General features: G+C 43.6%; 1 protein-coding gene across 3 annotated transcripts in view; it reads left to right on the top strand.

Moving 5' to 3' along the window:
* Positions 1 to 23,133, top strand: part of NGR-A24 (neuropeptide receptor A24) — a 195,192-nt gene extending 172,059 nt beyond the window's left edge. The window contains exons 2-10 of one of the 3 annotated variants that reach the window (XM_089729935.1): positions 8,834 to 8,979; positions 11,565 to 11,718; positions 13,211 to 13,385; positions 18,560 to 18,715; positions 19,168 to 19,227; positions 20,199 to 20,349; positions 21,520 to 21,716; positions 21,800 to 21,939; positions 22,676 to 23,133. In XM_089729935.1, the coding sequence (XP_089586061.1) occupies positions 8,845 to 8,979; positions 11,565 to 11,718; positions 13,211 to 13,385; positions 18,560 to 18,715; positions 19,168 to 19,227; positions 20,199 to 20,349; positions 21,520 to 21,716; positions 21,800 to 21,939; positions 22,676 to 22,737 (1,230 nt within the window). In that variant the 5' untranslated portion in view covers positions 8,834 to 8,844 and the 3' untranslated portion in view covers positions 22,738 to 23,133. Of the gene's footprint in view, positions 1 to 8,830; positions 8,980 to 11,564; positions 11,719 to 13,210; positions 13,386 to 18,559; positions 18,716 to 19,167; positions 19,228 to 20,198; positions 20,350 to 21,519; positions 21,717 to 21,799; positions 21,940 to 22,314; positions 22,631 to 22,675 lie in introns of those variants that run through there. The other 2 variants (XM_028173136.2, XM_028173134.2) reach the window with 2 other exon arrangements.
* The last annotated feature ends 480 nt before the right edge of the window (positions 23,134 to 23,613 follow it).

Raw genomic sequence — 23,613 nt, 5'->3', positions numbered from 1 at the left:
TTCGCTTCAGGTGATCCGTTCGCTGTTTCGCTTCGAGTAGTTCCGATTACTGACTGCGTGCCATCCCTACAACGCTTTTATAGCCGATATCTCATCCCTAGAATTATCGAGAATATTCCACACTTCTCTAGTAGTAGTTTCCGCTATCTGATAATAGATGGCGTTGTGATTCTCGAGCATTCTAGATCCTTCTATATTCGTTCGACTATTCGGCGATAGATGACGTTACTCTTACCGGCGTAACAGTAATAAAATTCACATTAAGTTCTTAAGTTCCATCTATAAATGTTTGTACCTATGTGTTAGAACCTTTAAACGTCATTTTCATGGAATTAGAAACGTCCAATTTACTGGAAAATTACAGGCGCAACAAAGACTTATATAATAATAAGCCGACAATATAATAATTTTATAAATTACATCTAATATACAGAACAGTATTGACAGAATAAATAACGGGTCTAACTGTATAAAATATTGAATTGTTATCGGTTCTTGATAATTTTGAGTAAATGCGACGGTTTGTAGGGAGGTCTAAATCATGTTCGAATTTTCCGTTACATACATACACAGTAACGTACGTATGAACCTAATAAAAACGTGTTAAAAAATGAAATTAATTGTAAGTTCAGTTTGTTATTTACACGTGCTGTCAACGTAAAACCTCCTTGGGTTATATCTCCTGTAGTATTTATTATATGTCCATCGCAACGTACCGTTTTTATTTTTTATTGCCTTTGTAAGCAGACGACCATACGACCCAAATGATGGTAAGTGGTCACCGTCACTCATGTAAGCCAGCAATGCCTGGGGCACGGCCAAGTCACTGCCTACCAGCCATAGAGGGAGAGACTTACTTACTTTACTGGTTTTTTTTTTTTTTTTATGATTGAAGTATTACTGGTGGCCCGGAGGCCTTTCCAGTTTCACCAGGACAGGTGGGCGAGCAAAGGCTCAGCCAGGAGGGGTGGGCTTTGCTAACAGCTACCCGAGCGCCTCCGAAGGAGACCTAACAGCTCAAGAGCAGCTGCTTCGCGAATGAATCTACTACCGGATCGGAATCGCGACCCGCTGAGAAGATCCGGCGAGAAACTCAGCGAGCTGATTCATGGGTTAGGTTGCACGGCGAACTCTTTGTCGAGTTCGACGAGTACGGTTACCGGGGTCCCTAAGCCTGCTCCTAGTGTTAGAGCTGAAGGCGTCTAATGCAAAGGTTATTGGATCTGATGGATCCGTAAGGACGTGTCTAGGGCGTCGACGGTGACTGGCTCCTGCGTGATCAGGATTCGGGGAGTAGTCAGCGGCGGCAACGATAAGGCGATTATCATGACGCATAGCCTTATCGAAGTACCGTTCCGACGCTGACTTCATGTATTTCTGGATAGATTCGAGGCCCAGGTCGTCGTGTAGGTCAACGTTCCTCATGAACCACGGAGCTCCGACGGCTAACCTGCAAAAGTGGGATTGTAGAGATTGGAGGGTGTCTATGTGTGTGCGGGCCGCGTGAGCGAACACCACACTCGCGTAAGTCATGACGGGCCTTATGCAAGTTTTGTAAAGTGTCACCTTGTTCCGAAGGGACATTTTACTCCGCTTACAGATCATGGGGTAGAGTCTACCGAGAATAAACGCGGCACGGTCACGGACTGATTTTATATGCGGGCGGAATGTCATCGATGCATCCAGGGTAACGCCCAGGTACTTGACCTTCCTGGCCCAGGGTAAGGGTTGTCTAAAGAGAGTAATCGGGGGTATGAGATTCCTCCTCCTAATCCGGGAGGAAATCCGTGTGGAGCTTCCCCTTTGAAATAGCACCGCAGTACTTTTCGCTGGGTTGATGTCTATGCGCCATTTTCGGAACCACTGTCCTAGAGCTAGGGCTGCGCTCTGAAGCATCTTAGCGATTAGGGACTTGTTTCTGCTGGAATAGTAAACAGTCGTGTCGTTGGCGAATAAAGCTAAATGGGTCGGTGGCGACCGGGGAATATCGTTAACGAATAAGCTAAAGAGGAGGGGTGAGAGGACAGAGCCTTGCGGGACTCCAGCTGTGAGAGGTCGTGGGGAGGAGCGGGTTCCCTCGACTCGATATCGAAAAGAGCGGTTCGACAAGAAGTCCCGTATAATGAGCACGAGACTATCCGGCATGCCCATGTTGAATAGTTTGAAAATCAAACCGTTGTGCCAGACTTTGTCGAACGCTTTTGCGACGTCGAAGAAGAGAGCTCCCGTGTATAACGGTTTTGGTCGATTAAGCCCCACAAGAATGTGCTCCGTGAGGCGGTGCACCTGTTGAACGCATGAGTGATTTGTACGGAATCCGAATTGTTCATCGATGAGAATGCCCTTGGATGAGACAAAGTCTCTGAGGCGTTTGTAGAGCAGACGCTCATACAGTTTGCCTAGAGACATGAGGAGGCTAATCGGACGGTAACTCGTCGGATGATTTTTTGGTTTACCGGGTTTATGTATGCCGATAACGTCCGCTTCTTTCCACACCGCGGGAAAGATACAGTTCGCCATAGCGGCATTGAAAATAGATGCCAACATCACGATGAGTTGGACGGGTAGAAGTTTAATAACGCGGTTGGATATACCGTCGGAACCGGGAGCCTTGCGAGGACGTAGGTCTTTTATCAAGTCTTTAACTTCCATCGGGGTGACGGGTGGTAACGCATCCGAGGTTGGCAAGGAGACTCTGCGTTCTACCTCACTGTCTACTAATTCTACATGAACAGGGTCCACGGATTGAGTGCTGGGCGTGCACTGGGTTTGCAATGTATCGGCCAGCAGCTCTGCTTTTTCGTCATCATCAAACGCCGCGAGTCGGCCTGAGGGGCCTACGAGGGGGGGCATAGTTACTACCGTATCCGATTTGAGAGTACGAGCTAAGCGGTAGTAAGACCTTTGGGAGGGCGCGAGTCCTTCTAAGAAATCAGACCATCTGGCATCTCGGACTTCGGCGATGCGAGACTTTACGTCGCGTTGTAGGGCACGCATTCGAATACGATTTTCCGCGGTAGGATACCTGTCGTAGGCGCGTATCGAACCGTTCTTAGCTCTAAGGAGTTCCCTAATATCGTCGGACAATTTGAAGCGGTGAAGGAAGTCCTCCGCTACAACTTGTTTCGATGATCTATCTAATGTTGAGGTGATGTGTGACGTTAAGATGTCTATGGCTTCAGCGGTATCCTGAGGAGACGGGGTAGAGTCCGGGTTAAACGGGAGCGATGGTGGATCAGATTCAGCCAGGCTGATGCCCAGCGTGTGCCAATCCACCACAGTCCTCGTGACGGGAACGGAGTCGGGAGCGCGACCGAGCTTCATAACGACGAGACGGTGGTCTGAATCTAACTCTGAAACTACTTCAATCGAGTGTAAGCTCAGAGTTACGTTTTTTAATAACGCTATGTCGAGTATATCCGGGCGATGCGCGATATTTAGCGGGTAGTGAGTCGGTGTTAGCGGAGCGACGATATCGAAGGCGAGATCATCGACTAACGCGTCAAGCCGCCTGCCATTCGGGGTTGTGGTGTGTGAGTTCCACCTGATGTGTTTACAATTTAGGTCGCCCGCCAGAATGACAGAGCTCCCCATGCCGAGCAGCGCCTCGATATCACTGCTTAGAACGATCTTATCCGGTGGAAGATAAACGGACGCGATAACGATCGGCGCGTGTCCCGTCAGTGAGATTCGGCACACTGATGCTTCGATATTAGCGAGCGCGGGAGGATCGAGCGGGACGCAATGCAGGGCTCTTCTATAGTAAATGACGGTACCACCACCACGAGCAGAGAGCCTGTCGTTCCTGACCATGTTATAGTTCGCGATTTTAGGGTCACGGCGCGCGGGCTTAAGTAGGGTCTCCTGCACCAAAAAGATATCAATTTGATGGTCACGCAAAAAGTCAGAAACCTGATCACGTTGATTTGCGAGACCGTAAGCGTTAAAAAATCCTATCGTTACGGATAGGGGCTTTATTCTACTTATATACGCCATTGATTACCGGCGGAGTGAGGGGAGGACGTACGTATTTAATGACGCGTATACGTCGGCGTATTCTTGCACAACGGCGATAAAGTGTTGTGCAGTGGAGGCAGCGCGAATGGCGTCGCCCAAAGCGTTAACGCGCTCAAAGTTGATTGACTGAAAGAAGTCGATCGCTAAAGCGAGATTGTCGGACGCGGTCGGAGGGCAAGTCGCGGGAGAGGGACGAGTTGCGGGGGCGGGACGAATCGCGGAGGAGGGAGTTGTAACCGTGTTCGTGTACGGCAGCGGTTTCGCCCAAGCCGAGACACTGGGCACCGGCGCCGGAACGAACGCTGGCTTAGCCTGCGACACAGAGGGTGCCGAGGCTTTGATGTCTGGGCTGGAAGCTCGGAGGCGGTTTTGGCGGGCGACGCGGCGATTTATTTTCGGGGCTCGGGGGCATCCGCGGTAATTTGCGGGGTGACCCTGTGTTTGACACAGGACGCAGCTAGGCGGTTCCGTCGCGGTTTTTTGATCGCGAGTGCATAGGGCCGTGGCGTGATCGCCTAAACACTTGACGCATCGGGGGCACGCGTGACAGTTACGGGAAGAATGCCCGTATAATTGGCAGTTATGGCACTGGCTAGGTGTGCCTTTCTTGTGTGGGGTTTCGACGGCGATTCCGGAAAGGCTACATACCGTTCGGATGTTGAATATTTGCTTACCCTCGGGGGTAGGCTGGAGGGCGACGAGAACCATGTTATATGGCTCCCTTCCGCGGCCTGTGTGCATGCGGTGTACGGAGTTAACCGGTAGGCCTTGTTCGAGAAGGTCGGCCTTAACGAGCTCGGCATCCAACTCTTTAGGGATGCCACGTATGACGGCACGGAGTTCGCGCTCCTCCTGGAGCGTATACGTGTGAAAACTTATACGCTCCTTACGGAGGTAAGAAGAGAGGGCCCTATGGTCGTCGGGTGTTCGAACCTTAATTTGAATGCCGTTCGCGAGGTTACGGGCATTCGTGAAGTTGATATTTTTGGCTTTAAGGGCCAGGGAAACTCGATCCCAAGCTGCCTTCTCTTGGAGGATTACCGGGGGAGGGGTCTGGGTTTTATTTTGTGCCACCGGACGCGGCGACGGAGTGGCACGGGCTGGAGGCGCAACGGGAGTCTGAGGGCGGGGGCGCGACGCGTTCGCGGCTTTGCTAATTTTAGCGGCCGCGGGAGCTCGAGACTCCGCGGCACGCTTCTTACCCTTTTGTACCAGGGTGAATCCATCCGTCGATGAGGCGGGGGCGAGGTCGACCTCCATCTCCGAGTCAGAGTCGGAGGACGAGGAGGCGGGCGCAGGTGACCTACGAGCAGGTGTTTTGGAGGGCGCGACGGAGGCCGCGGACGATCGCGCTGCTGGAACGGTGGCCACGGCGGACGACGCAGCAGTTTTACTCGCCAGTATAGGCGACGCGGGAACGGCAGGCACGACGGAGGCTGCGGTGCTCGATGTAGAAGCGTTGCACGCAGGTACAGGCGACGCAGGAGCAGCGAGCACGGCGGAGTCCTCGAGAGGGCTCGCAGTGTGATTAGCCTTGAAGGTAAGAAACTCTGAGGCGAGCTGTGGGTAGCGAAGTCGGAGGAACTCCGCAAATACAGCGTCCATGATCGCTGAGTGCCCAGGTGGGGCGGCCCCAATTTCTCGGACCTGAGCGGTTCTATTGAACGCAGGTGGCGATGCGGCGCTATTACTACAGGACAAAGAACACAACAAAACAGAAATAATAAAAAGAAACAAAACAAATAAACACTTCCAGGAACACTTGGTCGGCAGATGTACCACGAACACAGAAATAACAAAAAGAAACAATACAAATAAAAACTTCCAGGAAAAACACTTGATCGGCAGATGTATCACGAACACAAGCCGCGCGAACAATGGCCGGGCTAACAAAAGCCGGGCGAACAAAGGCCGGGCGATCGAGTGGTCGATGAGCACGTCCGCACGTGACGGGTGCCTCTATCGGAATGACTTTACTGGTGGTAGGGCCTCTTGTGAGTCCGCACGGTTAGGTACCGTCACCCTGCCTATTTCTGCCGTGAAGCAATAATGCGTTTCGGTTTGAAGGGTGAGGCAGCCGTTGTAACTATACTTGAGACCTTAGAAGGTGGGTGGCGCATTTACGTCATAGATGTATATGGGCCCAGTAACTACTTAACACTAGGTGGGCTGTGAGCTCGTCCACCCATCTAAGCAAAAAAAAAACTCTTTCTATTTCTTTTTTTAGTGTTTCTTTTACCATTTTTCGTTTTATTATTTGATTATGATTCTTACAACCTTAATTAACCTTAAAACTAGATTTTCGAATACCATTATATCACATGGTACAAAAAATCACACGAAAATATCTCTAAAATTAAGTAAACTCAACAGACAATTCCGTAAGCCGTGAGCCCATAAATTTATCTACTACCTGGTCCTAGCGTGATTAAGTGCCGGAGTTATGACATTTATACGACAAACCCCTTAGCATTTTCCTTTATTTCCTTACAACATAATTTTATTTTTCGTATTCCGTCTACTTAATGTAAAATATTATTTCCTATCCCACCTCAATTTGATTTAACTCGTTGGAATCCGTTATGTGACGAAAATTATAATATCCGAAATTGTAATTTGCGTAATTACTAGTGGTAGGACCTCTTGTGAGTCCGCACGGGTAGGTACCACCGCCCGGTGTCTATTTCTGCCGAGAAGCAGTAATGCTTTCTGTTTGAAGGACGGGGCAACCGTTGTAACTATACTTGAGACCTTAGAACTTATATCTCAAGGTTGGTGGCGCATTTACGTTGTAGATGACTATGGGCTCCAGTAACCACTTAACACCAGGGGGCTGTGAGCTCGTCCACCCATCAAAGCCACAAAAAAAATTACTGCTAAATTTTTTTTCCTCTCTATCTTTGAGGTGTGGACATATTAGATTCACCGAACGGCTAGGTGAGCTCATGGGGGTCTGACCTGGTGAATTAGCTAACACTAACCTAGCAAGAGCAGTCCTTTGCAGTCCTTTATCTATTCTGAAAACGCGACCCACTGAGAAAAACCGGCGAGAAACTCAGTGGGCTGTGTCTGAGGGATAATTGCTAGTTTTTTCTCTTATGAATAGAGAGAGTGTATTCTTTCTATGTTCCTACGTCTAGATTGTAATTACAGTCATATCGGCAATGGAAAGCCCACCTGAGGGTTCTTGTCAAGTCTTTTGAGTACATTCTTCTGCTAAGAATGATCCTGGCAAAGCTATTAATATAATTATAATAGGTGACATCATCTGCTCAAGAACGCCCATAGTTTGCAATCTTTTAGATTTATATTGACGAGTGTGCTTCGGTTTTACATGTAAAAAAACCCAAGCCAATTGAAATATATTTAAATGTGTATTTCATTTTATTAATAAATTGTGTTTGTTACTGAAATTATTAAGGACGGTACGCTCGTGCTATTTGATTATTCAGAGTGATCCACAGAAGTGAAAGTAACAAAACGAAGTTAAAAGAAAAAAGAAGGAGAAAACCCATTATAATAGAATAAGATGAGAATATCATCCATATAGCTCGAAGACAACTGGTCAGATCTGGATAATATTAAACGGGATCACACGAGATGTACCAGTTTTCAAATAAACAAATATCAACAAAATCGAAAATTCATTAAAATCGGTTCACCTAGAAAAACAGTTCAAATCAAATAAAAAAAAAATCATTCAACATAAATGAAAGTACATACTTGTTGAACGTCAAAAAGAACTACCGCCATTTCACTAAAACTAGCCTCCGTCTTGAGAAGAACTGGCAAGAAACTCAGCGGGCATGTCTTTTTTTAATATTCATTTTTACAATGAGTATTATAACGTAACAATTATTGCAATATTGAAATGCCCGGAGCGAACAACAGTTCGGAGGTAATTCACATGAAAACATACAGTCTAATTGATAATTCTGTTTCGGAGTCGATTAAAGAATGTCAAATTAGGATAAACGCCGGGCTAACCCCAATTATAAAAGCAAATAAAAATAAACGTTTGCATTAACCGACCATAATTGAATCGAGTCTTCTTTATGGCGCATAGCTAATATGCAAGACACCAGGTACCTAAATTCGCATGTAGATCGCATAGTGCGATCATAACGGCTGAAATTCTGACGCAGGTATCTAATTAACATGTGTCTATTAGACCTAACACGGGCTTACGATCGACAAATTAAAAAAAAAAAACTATCAAATAAAAATTAAACTTTAGTAATTACAAAATTTGGAGGGATTTTGAGCCCGTCAATGTTTACTACCACCCTTCCTATTTCGACGGTAAGAGATCTATGCGTTCTGCTTAGAATAGGAAAGAAGTTGTTGTGGGAGAAAGTTTGTAAACAAAAAAACACGTGTGGCACTCGAGGACTGCCGCGATAAAGCTATTGCATAACATTTTTTATCAACTTATGCTTATTATCAATAATTAGACAATAATAATTTAATATTAAAACAATAATAAAATAAGACCACGCTATATTTATAATCATTAACAAAAGCAAAACATTAACTATCCCCTTCCCACTTATAAGCTAGACCGCGCGAGTGAAAGATGGGCAAACTTTTCATGATGCGCATGCAGTGCGACGTCACGCTGTGCGCTTGTTCACAAACAGTACACAAGCGCAGCGAGTGAATGTGTTGAACGGGAGCTAAATGGTAGGCCGAGTGGGGTGTTAGGTTTTATTTTCGTTACGGATTTTTTTGATTCGGTCACCGCGCTCGAAGTTCTCGATAAAAACTATGCAATAGCTTAAAAAAACTAATAAATATGTTTTTATTTCTAAAGCAGGTCCCGATGCTATGATGCTGGACGAGCTCGGGCCAACAGTGGCCTCCAACCAGTCAACCTCGCTAGCGGATCTCGATAGCTTCTACGTCACGTTCTACGATGTCGAAAACGAGAGATATGTTAACGATTCGCAAAACGCAACCGAGGTAAGGGTTCCACATAATATTACGTAATCATTATTAATTAAAGTCGCCATGTCCTTGCAGTTAAGACGCCCGGTGTGCGCATATCAAACAATAGACCATCTCGATGTTCAAATACTGCAGGTAAGCGCCAATTTTGCGACGGTAACGATGGAGGAATAACATCTGTATTTGCGTAACTATTAATGTCATATTGGGGCTATATGTTATTGGGGCTGCCTTAATTGGCACGTTTGGCATTGGGATTATCAATCTCAGTATACTGTTATAATACAAAGAACGCTACCCGAAGGATATAATGATAGTGAACAGGGCACATTCCTCATAAAACAGATCGCCGGAAAGATGTAACATGAGTAAAGATGGACCGACAACTTATTGAAGGTCTCGGGAATCCACTGGACAAAGACAGCGCAGAACTGGTTATTGTGGCGAGGCTTGAGGAAGATCGATGCCCAGCAGTGAGCATCTGTGAGCCGATACTAGTAGGTTAAACCACTAGGAGTTATGCGTATTTTAAGCCCGCATATGTAGGTACTATTAGTCTGCTTATTTCTTCCTCACGTCTCCGCAATAAAATATCTTATTCTCACATAATCGTCTATGTGATTACAATACTTTTTTTTAAAATGTGAGATTAAGTGTTTATTATTTACGGTATGTTATAGTGTCGTAATGTTGGGAATATAATAGAAAATACAGTACGATTACTATCGGTTTTCAGTTCTACCTATCTATACCAACTTGAGACAAAAAAAGCGGTCACTCGATCAATTAGTAACCGTAAAATATGTAGTAAGGCTTTTGAAAATTTCACTCCTGATTGGTTAAAAAACTACGGGATGAAGGTTTATTTGGAAGACCATTGGAAGATCATGTTGTATTCTAAATCGTAACTCTGACCAATACGCTTTGTATTATATTAGAGGTTAAAAAATTGTACTGAAAATTTGTCACTTTTAAAGGAAGAAGCATGAAAATCAATACCGAAGTTTCTTACGTTGTATTTAGGAAAAAAAACTGTGTTAAAAAAAGTAAACTATAAATATAAACATTCCAGCGTGTTATTCATCTCTGCCTAGCCGAAGGGAATTACTTGTTCATTAAATCAAATTGAAAATTAATGCTTTTGTTAATCAGAAATTTTCAAACACCTTGTGAAGCAATCGGCAAATTTTAACTAAAAAGATAATAGTGAAAACAAGAAGATACCTAATTTAATGCGGTCAATATTAACTTTAAATAATAAAGAAACATCGCTGTTTTCTGCGTATTTTTTTTTTCAGATAGGTGTACGAGCTCACTCCCCACCTGGTGTTAAGTGGTTACTGGAGCCCATAGGCATCTATGACGTAAATGCGCCACCCACCTTGAGATATAAGTTCTAAGGTCTCAGTATAGTTACAACGGCTGTCCCACCCTTCAAGCCGAATCGCATTACTTCTTCACGGCAGAAACAGGCAGGGTGGCGGTACCTACCCGTGCGGACTGACAAGAGGTCGTACCACCAGTACCCTACCACCTATTCTGCCGAAAAGCAGTCATGCCTTCCAATTTGAATGGTACTACATCCGTTCCATAATAAAAAATCGTTGTGGCCTAAAGGATAAGACGTCCGGTATATTCGTAAAAATATATAAAAAAATACTTTGTAATTGTGCGTTGTGTACGACAGGCGATAGTTTGATTTTGACTCGCAGCTTACCTGTTAACCTGAAGCTGAAATCTCTACAATATTCGCAAATATTCTCGTTTCTAATCATTAAAGTCGAAGTCGTCGTGGCCTAAGCGATAAGACGTCCGGTGCATTCGTGTTGTGCGATGCACCGGTGTTCGAATCACAGGCGGCTACCAATTTTTCTAATGAAATACGTACTCAACAAATGTTCACGATTGACTTCCACGGTGAAGGGATAACATCGTGTAATAAAAATCAAACCCGCAAAATTATAATTTGCGTAATTACTGGTGGTAGGACCTCTTGTGAGTCCGCGCGGGTGGGTACCATCGCCCTGCCTATTTCGGCCGTGAAGCAGTAATGCGTTTCGGTTTGAAGGGTGGGGCAGCCGTTGTAACTATACTGAGACCGTTAAAACTTATATCTCAAGGTGGGTGGCGCATTTACGTTGTAGATGTCTATGGGCTCCAGTAGCCACTTAACACCAGGTGGGCTGTGAGATCGTCCACCCATCTAAGCTATAAAAAAAATAATTAAAACAGTCTTTATATATATACACGATAAAATTTGATACGTGGTTTCAGTAACTTTACAAGTACTTTGAAACAGAGTATGAGAGTTGTATGAACATCGATTAAAACTTCGAGTGCTAACAAACGGCTATAAATTGTTTTGATTTAGATCTTATCTCACCGGAGCGGAGAGAAGCTTCACTAAAATCTAAAACATCATAAAAATTACGTTCGTTTATATAAGAGAAAACGTATTGAGTATTTTGAGATAATCTGATAATCTGGTGGTAGGACCTCTTGAGAGTCCGCACGGCTAGGTACCACCGCCCTGCCTATTTCGGTGTAAATTCTACAGGTATTTTAAAAGTTGATGTTAATAATTGAACCTATTGAACCAGCCATACCAATCCTTCATCCTGCCGTGGTGGAGGCAGATTCTGTGGACGGTGCTTTTCGCTGGGATGGTGGTCGTCGCCACCGTGGGAAACCTGGTTGTCATCTGGATAGTGCTCACCAACAAGCGGATGAGAAGCGTCACCAATTACTTCTTGGGTATGTCATTAAAAGTATTTTACATTGGCGGAATCCATAATACGAACTCATAATATTTCAATAACGCGGAAATTGAAGTATTCTGAATTGCTGAAGGTTTCATAGCCACGTTTAACATTCCAGATGTTAATGTATGTTATTTTTTTATTATTCTTTATTGTACACAGTTAATATAATACAGTAATTGCGATAAGATATAAAAATGGCGAGCTTAACTCAACAATTGAGTTATCTACCAGCTAACCGTTCTTAAAGAAGGAAAGCTTTACATGAGTGGGTAGAAGAATACAATATAATCAATTTACTGATACAATACACAATAACAATAATAATAATAATAATAAAAGACACTAATATATAATATATCAGACTATATATATACACAATTACACACATAAATAACATAAACATATACATATACGTACATATATAATGAAACACATAAAATAAATACATATAAGTAATATTAAATTGAAAGAGTGCTCCTTTAATGTTTTTGTCTCCTTGCCTATAAATTTGCCACCTGTAACAGAGGATAGTAATAGATTTTCACTATGAAACAGCGAATGTCAAACTCATAAAACACTGGTTTAAAAAATAAAGAAAACCGGGTTGAACATTTGAAAAGATTAAATGAATTTGTACAGCCTTAGATATAGAGAAAAGAGTTCTTTATCGTATTAAGAATAAGGGCGAAACCCTACAGAAAGCATACAGATGAGTAGACGGCACTGATGATCAGGACACCGAAGCTCTCCTGCGAAATCATACCAATGTCCAGCGCTAACTAATCTTCAAATCGTCTTTTCGCATAAAAACTGTATAATCTCAAAACTTACTAAATATTACAGGAGAGTGTTTTAAAGGTTTAACATACGATATTTTTAATATTAATCATCTTTACAACAGTTATTTTTTAGTTTTTACCAGTTACATTCTTTGTCTTTTAAAGTAAGATAAAATTATGTATTAATTTTGTTAATAGTAGTCAAAATATAGGTAAACTAAAAAAAAAACTAAACTACCCTCATTTGACAGTATTTATGAGAAAAATACTGGCGATACCAAATGATTCCACATATTAACTCAATTTCGAATATTTTTGGAAATTGTACACTTTTAATGCGAAAAAACGAAATGCTTCGTTGAAAAAATGTAGTACCTATTTCCCTGAAAGGTTTTTTTTTATTGCTTAGATGTGTGGACGAGCTCACAGCCCACCTGGTGTTAAGTGGTTACTGGAGTCCATGGATATCTACAACGTAAATGCGCCACACACCTTGAGATATAAGTTCTAAAGTCTCAGTATAGTCACAACGGCTGCCCCACCCTTCAAACCGAAACGCATGACTGCTTCACGGCAGAAATGAGCGGGGCGGTGGTACCTACCCGTGCGGACTCACAAGAGGTCCTACCACCAGTAAATCGAGTAAAATTCATTTCCGCATAGCTGTAACACCTTTTTACAGAACAACCTTTTTTTTCTATATAGTGAATCTATCGGTGGCCGATGCAATGGTGTCAACACTTAACGTCACCTTCAACTTCACGTACATGCTGAACTCCAACTGGCCCTTCGGACATTTCTACTGCAAATTCTGTCAGTTTATAGCGGTACTAAGCATCTCTGCGTCTGTCTTCACGCTCCTTGCGATCAGCGTTGATCGGTAAGATATGTTGATATTGATATCTCATTTAGTATTCGAATTCATATTTAATCATGTAATTGAAATTACTTTAATGGTTTAATCTCGCATTTTTATTTTAATTATATTTTATGAAGAATCCGAGATTAAGCCGTACTTCTTCTTCTTCTTGTCAGCCCATGGACGTCCACTGCTGGACATAAGCCGTACAAGTAATCTTAATTTTTACGACTCGTGGAAACCGGAGAAATAATTTAAATTGAAAGAAAATTTAATTTGGTCACTATATAAATCGTTGTTCGTTTTAAGAGGAAATATCCATAGTTACAATTATTAAGGTCCTCGTGTATGATATTATTACGATTCGTTCCCTATCAAAGACCCTGGACCATACGAATATGTTTTGTATTATAGTAACTTCATCATTCTCCAGCCCTTCTCCCAGTCACCTGGGGTCGGCGCAACATGTTTTCTCCTTCCATACTCCTCTATCATATACCATTTCTTCACTCACTCCCCTCTTACACATATCGTCTTTCACGCAATCCATCCATTTGTTCTTAGGTCTACCTCTGTTCCTAATTCCTTCCACATTCATAGTTAACACTCTCTTACCAACCTCATTTTCATTCCGTCTCATCACATGTCACTTAAAAGTATACTATAGTAGCATTAAGATCTATTTTTTGTTTGCTTTAGGTTTTTTTACTCCTTCACCCCTGAAGAATTAATTAAATTTAAATTTACGAAAAATATAATACGAAAAATTTATAGGTTACAAAATCGTTATATTTTTCAGTCAATTTCAACATTTTTCATAAATCACAGAATAACAAAACTAGCCTATGGCTTTTTTGTAATATTTGTTTAGGAAAGCAAACCTTATAGTCATTTTGGACAGACAAGATTATTTTCAATTATCGGAGAAGCTTAAATACGGACCCTCGCTTTAGAAACTCGTTAATATTGTTAATCTCTCAATCGGTTGACGAGTTTACTTAAAAGTTTCACAAAACAGATGTCCGAAGCTTTTCCTTGTTGGAGAAGTTTGACGTCGACTGCTAATCAGGTAAATTTACCTCAACATAGTACAAAAGCATAATGGGTTTTGAAAAACATTTTTTTTATTTTTGATTGCTTAGGCGGGTGGACGAGCTCATGGCCCACCTGATGTTAAGTGGTTAACGGAGACCATAGATATCACAACGTAAATGCCGCCACCTTTTTTTTTTTTTTTTTTCCGGGCCGAGGGCCGAACCTCCTACGAGGTCCCCGCGCCTAGGGGGCGCGCGGGGTATGTGAGACTCTACGATCTGCAGGTGTTGAGAGCAGACCGCGGGCCCAAGGAATTTAGGGCCCACCCACTAAACGACTCCCCTGCACTCTTACACCCGGCGTCCGATCTCCGTCCGGGGTCAAAACCCGGTCAGAGTAGGGGGGTTCCCGCGGTCAACACTACAACCAGACACGCGGCGCCACCCCGAGGACGCCCGACCGACGGGTCGTCGAGGCGATAGTCGACGACCAACGACGTCAGTCTCCGCGGTACGGCGGCCCTTCAGGCCGCCCGGGCGATGCCGCTGGTGTTCCGGGATACCCCGCTGGGCCAGAACCAGCCTGCCGGGTCGGAACGCGATACACCGCCGACCGGGTTGCTCTTCCACAGTATGTTCGGCGACGACAGCGATGACGAAAATGCGGACCGCATCGCAGTCCGCAGCCGCCGACGCGTCGTCCCGTCCTCCTGGTGCCAGCGCGCTAGAGTGACGGTAGCGTGCGGCGCAGTCTCAGCCCCCTTAGGTCGCCCCGTGACCATCACCGGGAGGAGACTGCCTCCTCATAGGGGCCGGAGCTGGACAAACGCCCTCCTCCGACCCCGGCTCGACGGCGGCGGCACGGCGCCGAGAGGGAGGAAGAGTTCTCCCTCTCCCGTTCCGCCGCCTCCTTCTGCGAGATGGTGGACTCGCAGAAGTCGAGCATCGCCTGCCAGGACTCATCGTTGCCGAGCATCGCAGCCACGACGGTCGGAAGCGACAAGTCCGGTCCTATTTTTGCAACGAGGACGCGGCGCTGCTCCGCGAAAGCGGGGCAGCACGCGAGCGTGTGCTCCGCCGTGTCCTCGTTGCAGCCACTGCAGTGGTGGCACTTCGGCGTCGGCTCCCTCCGGGCGACGAGGTGCAGGTAGCGACCGAAACAGCCGTGTCCCGTGAGCACCTGCGTCGCTCGGAAGGTGAGACGTCCGCGGTCGCGATTCACCCAGTCCGAGAGGACCGGGCAGATCGCCTCGACGGTCCGTCGCCCGTAGGCGGGGTCCGCCAGGCGGCGAGACCACGCCTCGAGCACGGCACGCCGAGATTGAAGCTTCCGCGCTCGAACTTCCGCCGCGCCGGGACGCGGCTCCCCCCTGGAGCGGAGATCACATCGCCACGCGTAATCCGCAGCAAGCGCCTCCGCTTCCAGGTCCCAGGGAGGCGTCCCGGCGAGCACGCACGCCGCCTCGAACGAGACGGTGCGGTACCCACGAACCGCCCTGACCGCAATCGCGCGCTGCGGACGTCGCAACGCTGCGACGTTGTCACGGGTCAGGGCGTGGCACCATACGGGCGCCCCGTACAGTGCCATTGACCGCACCATCCCCGTGTAGAGGCGGCGCACCACCATGTCGGGACCCCCGACGTTCGGCAACAGCCGACTCAGCGAGCCGGCGGCTGCCATCAGTCGGGGACCCAATCTTTCGAAGTGAGCACGGAAGCTCCAACGACCGTCCAGTACGAGGCCGAGGTACCGCAACCCGGTCGCCTCGATCTCGACGCGAACGCCTCCGATCACGAGGTGGGCCCCCTGAGGCGGCGCTCTCCGGGCCCCGTGGAACAACAGGGCCTGGGATTTATCGAACGCCACCTCCAGACCCAGCCTTCGGATCCTGCCGACGACGAAGGCCACCCCCGCGCAGGAAAGACGGGCAGACTCGCGCAAGTCCCTACCCCGGGCCACGACCAAGGTGTCGTCCGCGTAACAAACTACACTTAGACCCGGGAGAGGAGCGCTAAGGGCACCCCGCGCTAAGGACCCAGTCGTAGCCGATGTTCCACAAGAGAGGGCCAAGGACCGACCCCTGTGGGACACCGCGCTCGACGGGGAAGCGGAGCACCGCCCCACCGTGCTCGGTGCACATGACCGACCTGTCCTCGAGGTAGGACCCGACCAGCCGACGGAGATACGCAGGGACGCCGTGATACTCCAGCGCCCCTGCGATCACCGACCAGGGCAGGGTGTTGAACGCATTGGCGATGTCCAGGGATGCCGCCACCTACCTTGAGATAATAGTTCTAAGGTCTCAGTTTTTACAGTACAACGTCTGCCCCACCCTTCGAACCGAAACGCATTACTGCTTCGCGACAGAAATAGGCAGGGTGATGATACCTACGCGCGCGGACTCACAAGACGTCCTGCCACCAGTAAAACATGATATAGTATTGTAATAATCCAAGCTTAATCAACAACTAATTTAGGCCATAGATTTACAAGAATCAGTAAGCTATGCAGGTCGAATATGGTAATATCCAATGTATCATTAGTTTATTTGTTTCACGCGTAGAACACGACCCCCATCATCATCATTATCCTGCCCTTCTCCCAGTCACCTGGGGTCGGCGCAACATGTTTGCTCCTTCCGTACTCTTTCATCATATACAATTTCTTCGCTCACCCCCCTCCTACCCATAGCGTCTCTCACACAATCCATCCATTTCTTCTTAGGTCTACCTCTTCCTCTAGAGAACACGACCCCCGTGGTCCCCAAAAAAAATATTGATCACAAATTATCGTTCATCAACTCACTAAATAACAAATTACTGTTCATCAAATTACTTCACTAATATACGCAACTAATTCAACATATGAATAATAATATGGAAGCGCAGAACAAATAAATGTTACTTTCCAAATTTGTATATTTAAAATAGTCCTATTTAACCTAATCTATCTTAAGAAGGAGCCTGGAGATCAGTAATACAAGTCTTTGAACCTAGTACCTACAGACTTTAGCTCTTTCCTCCTCCTCCGTGCGTCGTATTTCTCAGTGCTGAGGGTCGTGAACTTTACGGAGCATTTTTGTTAGGACTATGTTCCTCCATTCACTTCTGTCCTCCGCGCAGTGGATAGCGACATTCATACTGGATTCCAAAGTCGTCTTAATCTGATCTTAGCTCTTTCAAAGGCTTACAAAATAAATTATAAGATTAATTTCTATTTGTATTTGTACTACACCTTTAAGAGAGAAACAAAATAAATTATTATATTGTTTTCCGATAGGCTGACTGGGGCATATTACATTTTTCTTACGTAAACAAAGAACTCGGGAGGAAGATTGATAACTCATAAATTACATAAACTCGGTAAACGTAGAACTTTGACACGGTATATCCATTACACAGTTTCCACGATTGTCGATGTCACAATTTAAATATTTGCTTTTCTTTTACGTTTATCCGATTCATGTTTGCTTAGTAACTTGATATTATGTTTCTACATTAATATTTACACTGTGAACTGTCGCAGCGTTTGGAGTAATAATGCGTCTCGCTTGAAGAATCTAGTATAACCTTTCGAGTCTACTAGAATAGGCAGAAAAAACACGTTTGGCACTCGGGGCCTGCCGCGGTAAAGCTATTGCATAGCATTTTTTTATCAACTTATGAAATTATAATTAGACAATAGTAATTTAATATTAAAACAATAATAAAATAAGACCGCGCTATATTTATAAACATTAAAAAAACGAAACATTAACTGTCCCCTTCGCACTCATAAACTAGACCGCGCGAGAGAGAGATAGGCAGACTTTTCATAATGCGCATGCAGTGCGACGTCATGCCGCGCGCATATTCACAAAGTAGTACATAGTAGGCGTAGTGAGGGGTGTAAGGTTTTTTTCGTTACGGAATTTCACGATTCCGCTCTCAAGCCGCGCTCAAGGCCCGCGATAAAATCTATGCAATAGCTTAAAAAGTACGTAATTATTTGAAATCACAAACACGCAGTAGATACTCACGCAATTGATAAACATTCAGCGATATAACACATGCAGTACATACACAATAATACCCTTAAATACTTTTGTTTCACTTTGTTTTAAATAACTCAACCACCCGTTGCTTAGTACACCACGACTTTACCAAATCTTTCACCTCCAGCTACGTCGCCATCATGAGTCCACTTCAGCCGCGTCTCGGCAAGAGAGCGACCCTCGGCATCACCGCAGCCATCTGGGCGTGGAGCTCCTTCATCAGCAGCCCCAACCTCATTTACTTCACAACTGAAAACGTCTCCTTGCCCGACGGAACTATCAGGTTTGAACATGATATTGAAGTACAATTGCAATACAAATACATTGATAGATGTGACAGTTCTAATGCTGTAAAGAGTCAAGGGTATCCGAACCATGCGTAAGACAATTAAAATCATATTTAGGAGTTCGTTTTGCCAAGGATGACCAATTTGTTGTCTTGCTGTCTGTCTGATAGTCTCAATAAGCCGTTTCTCGCCGGAACTTCGCAGTGTGTCGCGATTCCGCTGCAGTAGTAGATTCAACGAAGCACTGCTCTTGCTAGGAATAGTATTAGCAAAATCTTTCAAACTGAGCTCGTGAATTCACTTACTCCTCCGGGAGTAGCTGTTAGGCTAGCAGCGAATAGGCAGGGGGGAAAAACCTCAGCATCGGGATCATGATCATTACATATACCAATCAAATGTCTTTTTTTTATCTATATGTAAAAGCTAAATAATAATTTAATTGTTACAGATGTGTTTGCTACTCCCATTGGCCAGACGGTATGACGACTAGATCTCGCTTAGAATATGCGTACGTATGAATTTATACTGAGCACAAATTCCAGCTTTGCTGTTTCATGAAAAACTATAGCCTCGAATTCAAATTTATTGGACATCGAATCTTTTAATACGTCACACAGAGAGCTAGGACGTGCAGAGTCGTGATTCAAAATAATCGCTGAGTAACTTTCTTTGCAACTGTAGCTTACATTTGAAAAACAGCAAGCTAAGTCAATTGATGAAATATAGCATTGCAAGTCAGACTTTCTTACGGGCAATTTAACCTGGCTCGATTTATTTTTTGAGTTCTCCGGGACTTTTCTGAAAATAAAATTTCGATACCATCATTACATTATACTTCTGTTTGTAGAAATTTTAAATATAAAAAAAGATGTGTGGTGTCGTGGGACACCGGATAGGAACGAAGTTCCTTATTATAAAAATATTAATTTTAAGTTCTATTCGAGATATAAAGAAAATGAAACTGGAGGTTTCGCAACTACCCACGGTCATTCGGTAACGTGCGAACTTATTGTGGTACACTTCATTCACGGTTGTTTCCATAAGACTTAGTGTATTGCGCAAACGAACGCTCTGAGATCGTGGTCAATGAATGATAAAAAAATAATATGTTATTTTTTGTACGTTATTACAAAGTTAAGTCGTACACTGTGTGTATTATTGATTTGTACGTTATTACAAAGTTGAGTCGTACACTGTGTGCATTACTAATAAAAACTTACGTTACGGACGTTTTTTCCCGGTTAGGGTACCCCTCCGCATCGTCCCATAAGGAACTTCGTTACAAAAATACTACATTTCAATAGGATATCCAACGATTCGGCATTAAGTGAAAATGTTTGATGGTTTAGTTTTTAAAAAGAGTGGTTAACATTTCGACCAAAACATTTAAATGTTAACATTCAATAGGAGTACAAATATACACATCTGACTTTTTGAAATCGTACACCTTTTTTCCGAACAATAGCTCAACCTTCGCAGGTACAATGTGTTGTTCATGGTGCTGACATACTTCATGCCCATAATAGCGATGACCTACGCATACTCCAGGGTCGGGGTGGAGCTGTGGGGATCGCAGTCTATTGGAGAGTGCACGCAACGACAACTAGACAATGTAAAGAGCAAACGACGGGTGAGAATATTCCATTGTTACGAGAAATGAGATTTAATTTATTTTGCAAGAATAAAACCTACGCTGTACAATGACGTGTTTATGGAAAAAGAACAATATAAAGTAAATAGAAAATTGAATCATATATTAGTAATTCTTCTTCTTTTTCTCCACCTTATCCCACTAGATGGGATAGGTACAAGATGGGCACAGCTAACTTTTCTCTTCCATACTATTCTATCACCCGTCATCTCAATACTCACCCCTCTCTCTCATATCGTCACTCACACACTCCATCCATGTCTTTTTCGGTCAACCTCTTCCCCTTCCCTGCACCTTGCACTACCATTTCCATATATTAAATGACATTGACTATTAAATCTCAAAAACTGACAGAATAAATAGATATAGGTAGTAATGCATTTCGATTTATGGCAACAACGTTTTGTAAGCAGTGATTTCCCAAGAGATCTCGATCCTCAATATTCAAAGAAATAATAATTAACGTTGCCCTTTGACGGTCGCCAGTTCTTTGTAAATCCAATTTATTTCTTGATCGAAATAGATTCAACAGACACTAACAGCTGGATGAGATATTAGATTTGTACACGACATTCTGTTTATAAGATTCAGAGACAGGGTTAAAATATCACTCTTTGGTACGTCATATATTGTAATGATTTTGCTAATGAATTAATGTGATTTCTGACGGAAAATCTCATCGATAATAGATTAGTCATTAACGAGATATCGTGTATCGCACAACTGTATTGAGTCATTATAGAACGGACTTGATTCTCGCCCTGACACACCTGATGTTTTTCCAACGAGCAATGACTTGGATATACGGCGGTATCGAACCTCAAATTTTCAACTCTGAAACGTATGGTAAAATGGGGGGAATCGGAATTTTTAACATCTCTAATGAGTTACAAAACCTTGATGACTAAATTAAACTATTTAATATTGTTAAACACTAAATAAAAGTCATTTTCAGTTCAACAAAGTTAAATCTCTAACAGCCCGACAAAAGTATTGTGACATCCCAGATTTGTCCCTATTCTACCTCTAGTCCCTAATCCCCCCAATCTACTGTATTGAAATGTTTAATTGACCCAGAAGAGAACTTCCTTGTAAATCGTGAGATTATAGATTGTTTAAGTCAATTTTAGAGCTACATATCTTTTACAGGTAGTTAAAATGATGATCGTTGTGGTCGTCATCTTCGCTGTCTGCTGGTTACCGTTCCATGTTTACTTTGTGGTAATATCGTACTATCCTGATGTTGTGAGCTACCCGCATATTCAAGAAATCTACTTGGGCATCTATTGGCTGGCGATGAGTAACTCGATGTATAATCCCATCATTTATTGCTGGATGAACTCAAAGTGAGTAATAATGATTTAATTGAATATAACTCGTAATTCGGCTATTGAATATTGGTAAATTTCATTGTCCTTTCCGATTCCAGATTCCGACGAGGCTTTAAGCAGTTCTTCTGGTGTTGTGGTGCTTTCGGTGGTGGTGGCCTCGCCAGGCACAGGGCTCTGGGACCAGACAGGACGGATAGATCCATGCGCTCCCTCTCACCCAGCCGAAAGAACGGAACAAGTATGTAAATTCACTTTACCAATATCACTGCAGTCACCTCTGTACTTACATTACATAGTTTAAAGATTGCTGAAATTCGTTTTCAGGAATCATTAGTACCATAAAATAGAAGCTATTAAAATTAACTGGCGTAACGCTAGAAGGTCCAGAAGACTCATTATTTCGATTGATTGATTTCATGTTTATTTAAAATGTCCATGTTATCGTCGTCTTCTTTCTCTTTCGATTTCAAACTTCTGAGAGTTCAATCTGATCCAAAAATTTAACTCAATCTACACGAATTTTTTAAGTTTTGACATGCAAATCTCGATTGATTTCATTGAAATCGATTATCGTCGAGATGTATGTACACTCTTTTTCTCTTCTTCTTCATAGGTCTATTCAAGACTACAAAATTCATCAAAAAACCACCTGGCTCTCCCCAATTGCTTCATGCAAATCAGATATACAAGTAAGATTAATGTGAGGCCGGTTGCAAACTTCAATACATATACCGATGGCACGTGAGAATAATGTGTCTGCTTTCTCGTTCACCCCCAGTAGTTACGCCGGTCCATCCTTAGACTCGTCTATCGCATTTCGTGCTCGCAACCTCATCCACTGGCTTCTGTCTACACTGTCTCCTTACTATGACAGCTTTAGTTTTGTCGTTTTGGTGTACGATACCCGTAACACAGTCGGTGTCGATCCGTCCACGATCGGGCTTTGGATGGTTTAAATTGGTGGTTTTGTGTAGGCACTATCCGGATTTCGATGCATAGCATGTACAACAACAACGCGTCGGTGAGTGCGGGATGACCTCGGCGCGGCGTAGCGGGCGAGGGGACGCGCGCCCGCCCCCCGCATGCCGCCACCGCCTCCGCCCACGCCGTCGAGCGCACGTGGATTTGACGCGACCGACGCGAGCGCGTCCCCCTCACCCCACAACAACTGTACGCGTGAACGTGCTTAAATAAAAATCAGACCTTATAAACATATTTTTGACCAGTGGAACATTGCGGTGACTTATCAGAGCAATAATTGAGATGTACATTGTAATGGCTCGTTCGAGATAGAATATCGATAAATAGAATTAATGCCATCAGTCGAAAGCGTCTGTATACTTTTGATTTTAATATTAGACAATGATGTTTGAATGTACATATTTATGTTTGTAAGAATATCACGCTTTTTTAGGATAATAAGAAAGAAAGAAAGAAAGAAGTAAAATTTTACTTGGAAAAGACCTAATGGTCTGAGTTGAAAACCCTTAGAAAATGGTCTCGAAATCAATGTGTTAATCAACCCTTAGTCGTCACAATAAAAAAAAACATTTTTTATTTTGATATTCTAAAATTGACGTAATTCTTATTATCAACACAAGTGTGTTTTGTGTCTACTTTCATAAATCTTTTAATAACAATTATTATATAAAAAAAAATCGTAATATTGGCAATTTTAAAATATTTAGATACATCTAGGTAAATTATCTTTATTTCATACGCACTAAACATTATAGTCTGCTCCTGCGCGCTCTATCGATGTATTCATAAAATAAAATAATTTTGTGAAATAGCATAATAAATCGCAAAATAATATTCCTTTTTATAAGTATTAGATGTATGTATATACATATAAATCTTATGTGTGTTATGATATATTTAGATTTAAATTTTAAAATACAACATATTATTA

Source organism: Bombyx mandarina, chromosome 09, assembly GCF_030267445.1.
Source record: "Bombyx mandarina strain Sakado chromosome 09, ASM3026744v2".
NCBI classification, from domain to species: domain Eukaryota; kingdom Metazoa; phylum Arthropoda; class Insecta; order Lepidoptera; family Bombycidae; genus Bombyx; species Bombyx mandarina.
This window is presented reverse-complemented; position numbering and strand designations above follow the sequence as displayed.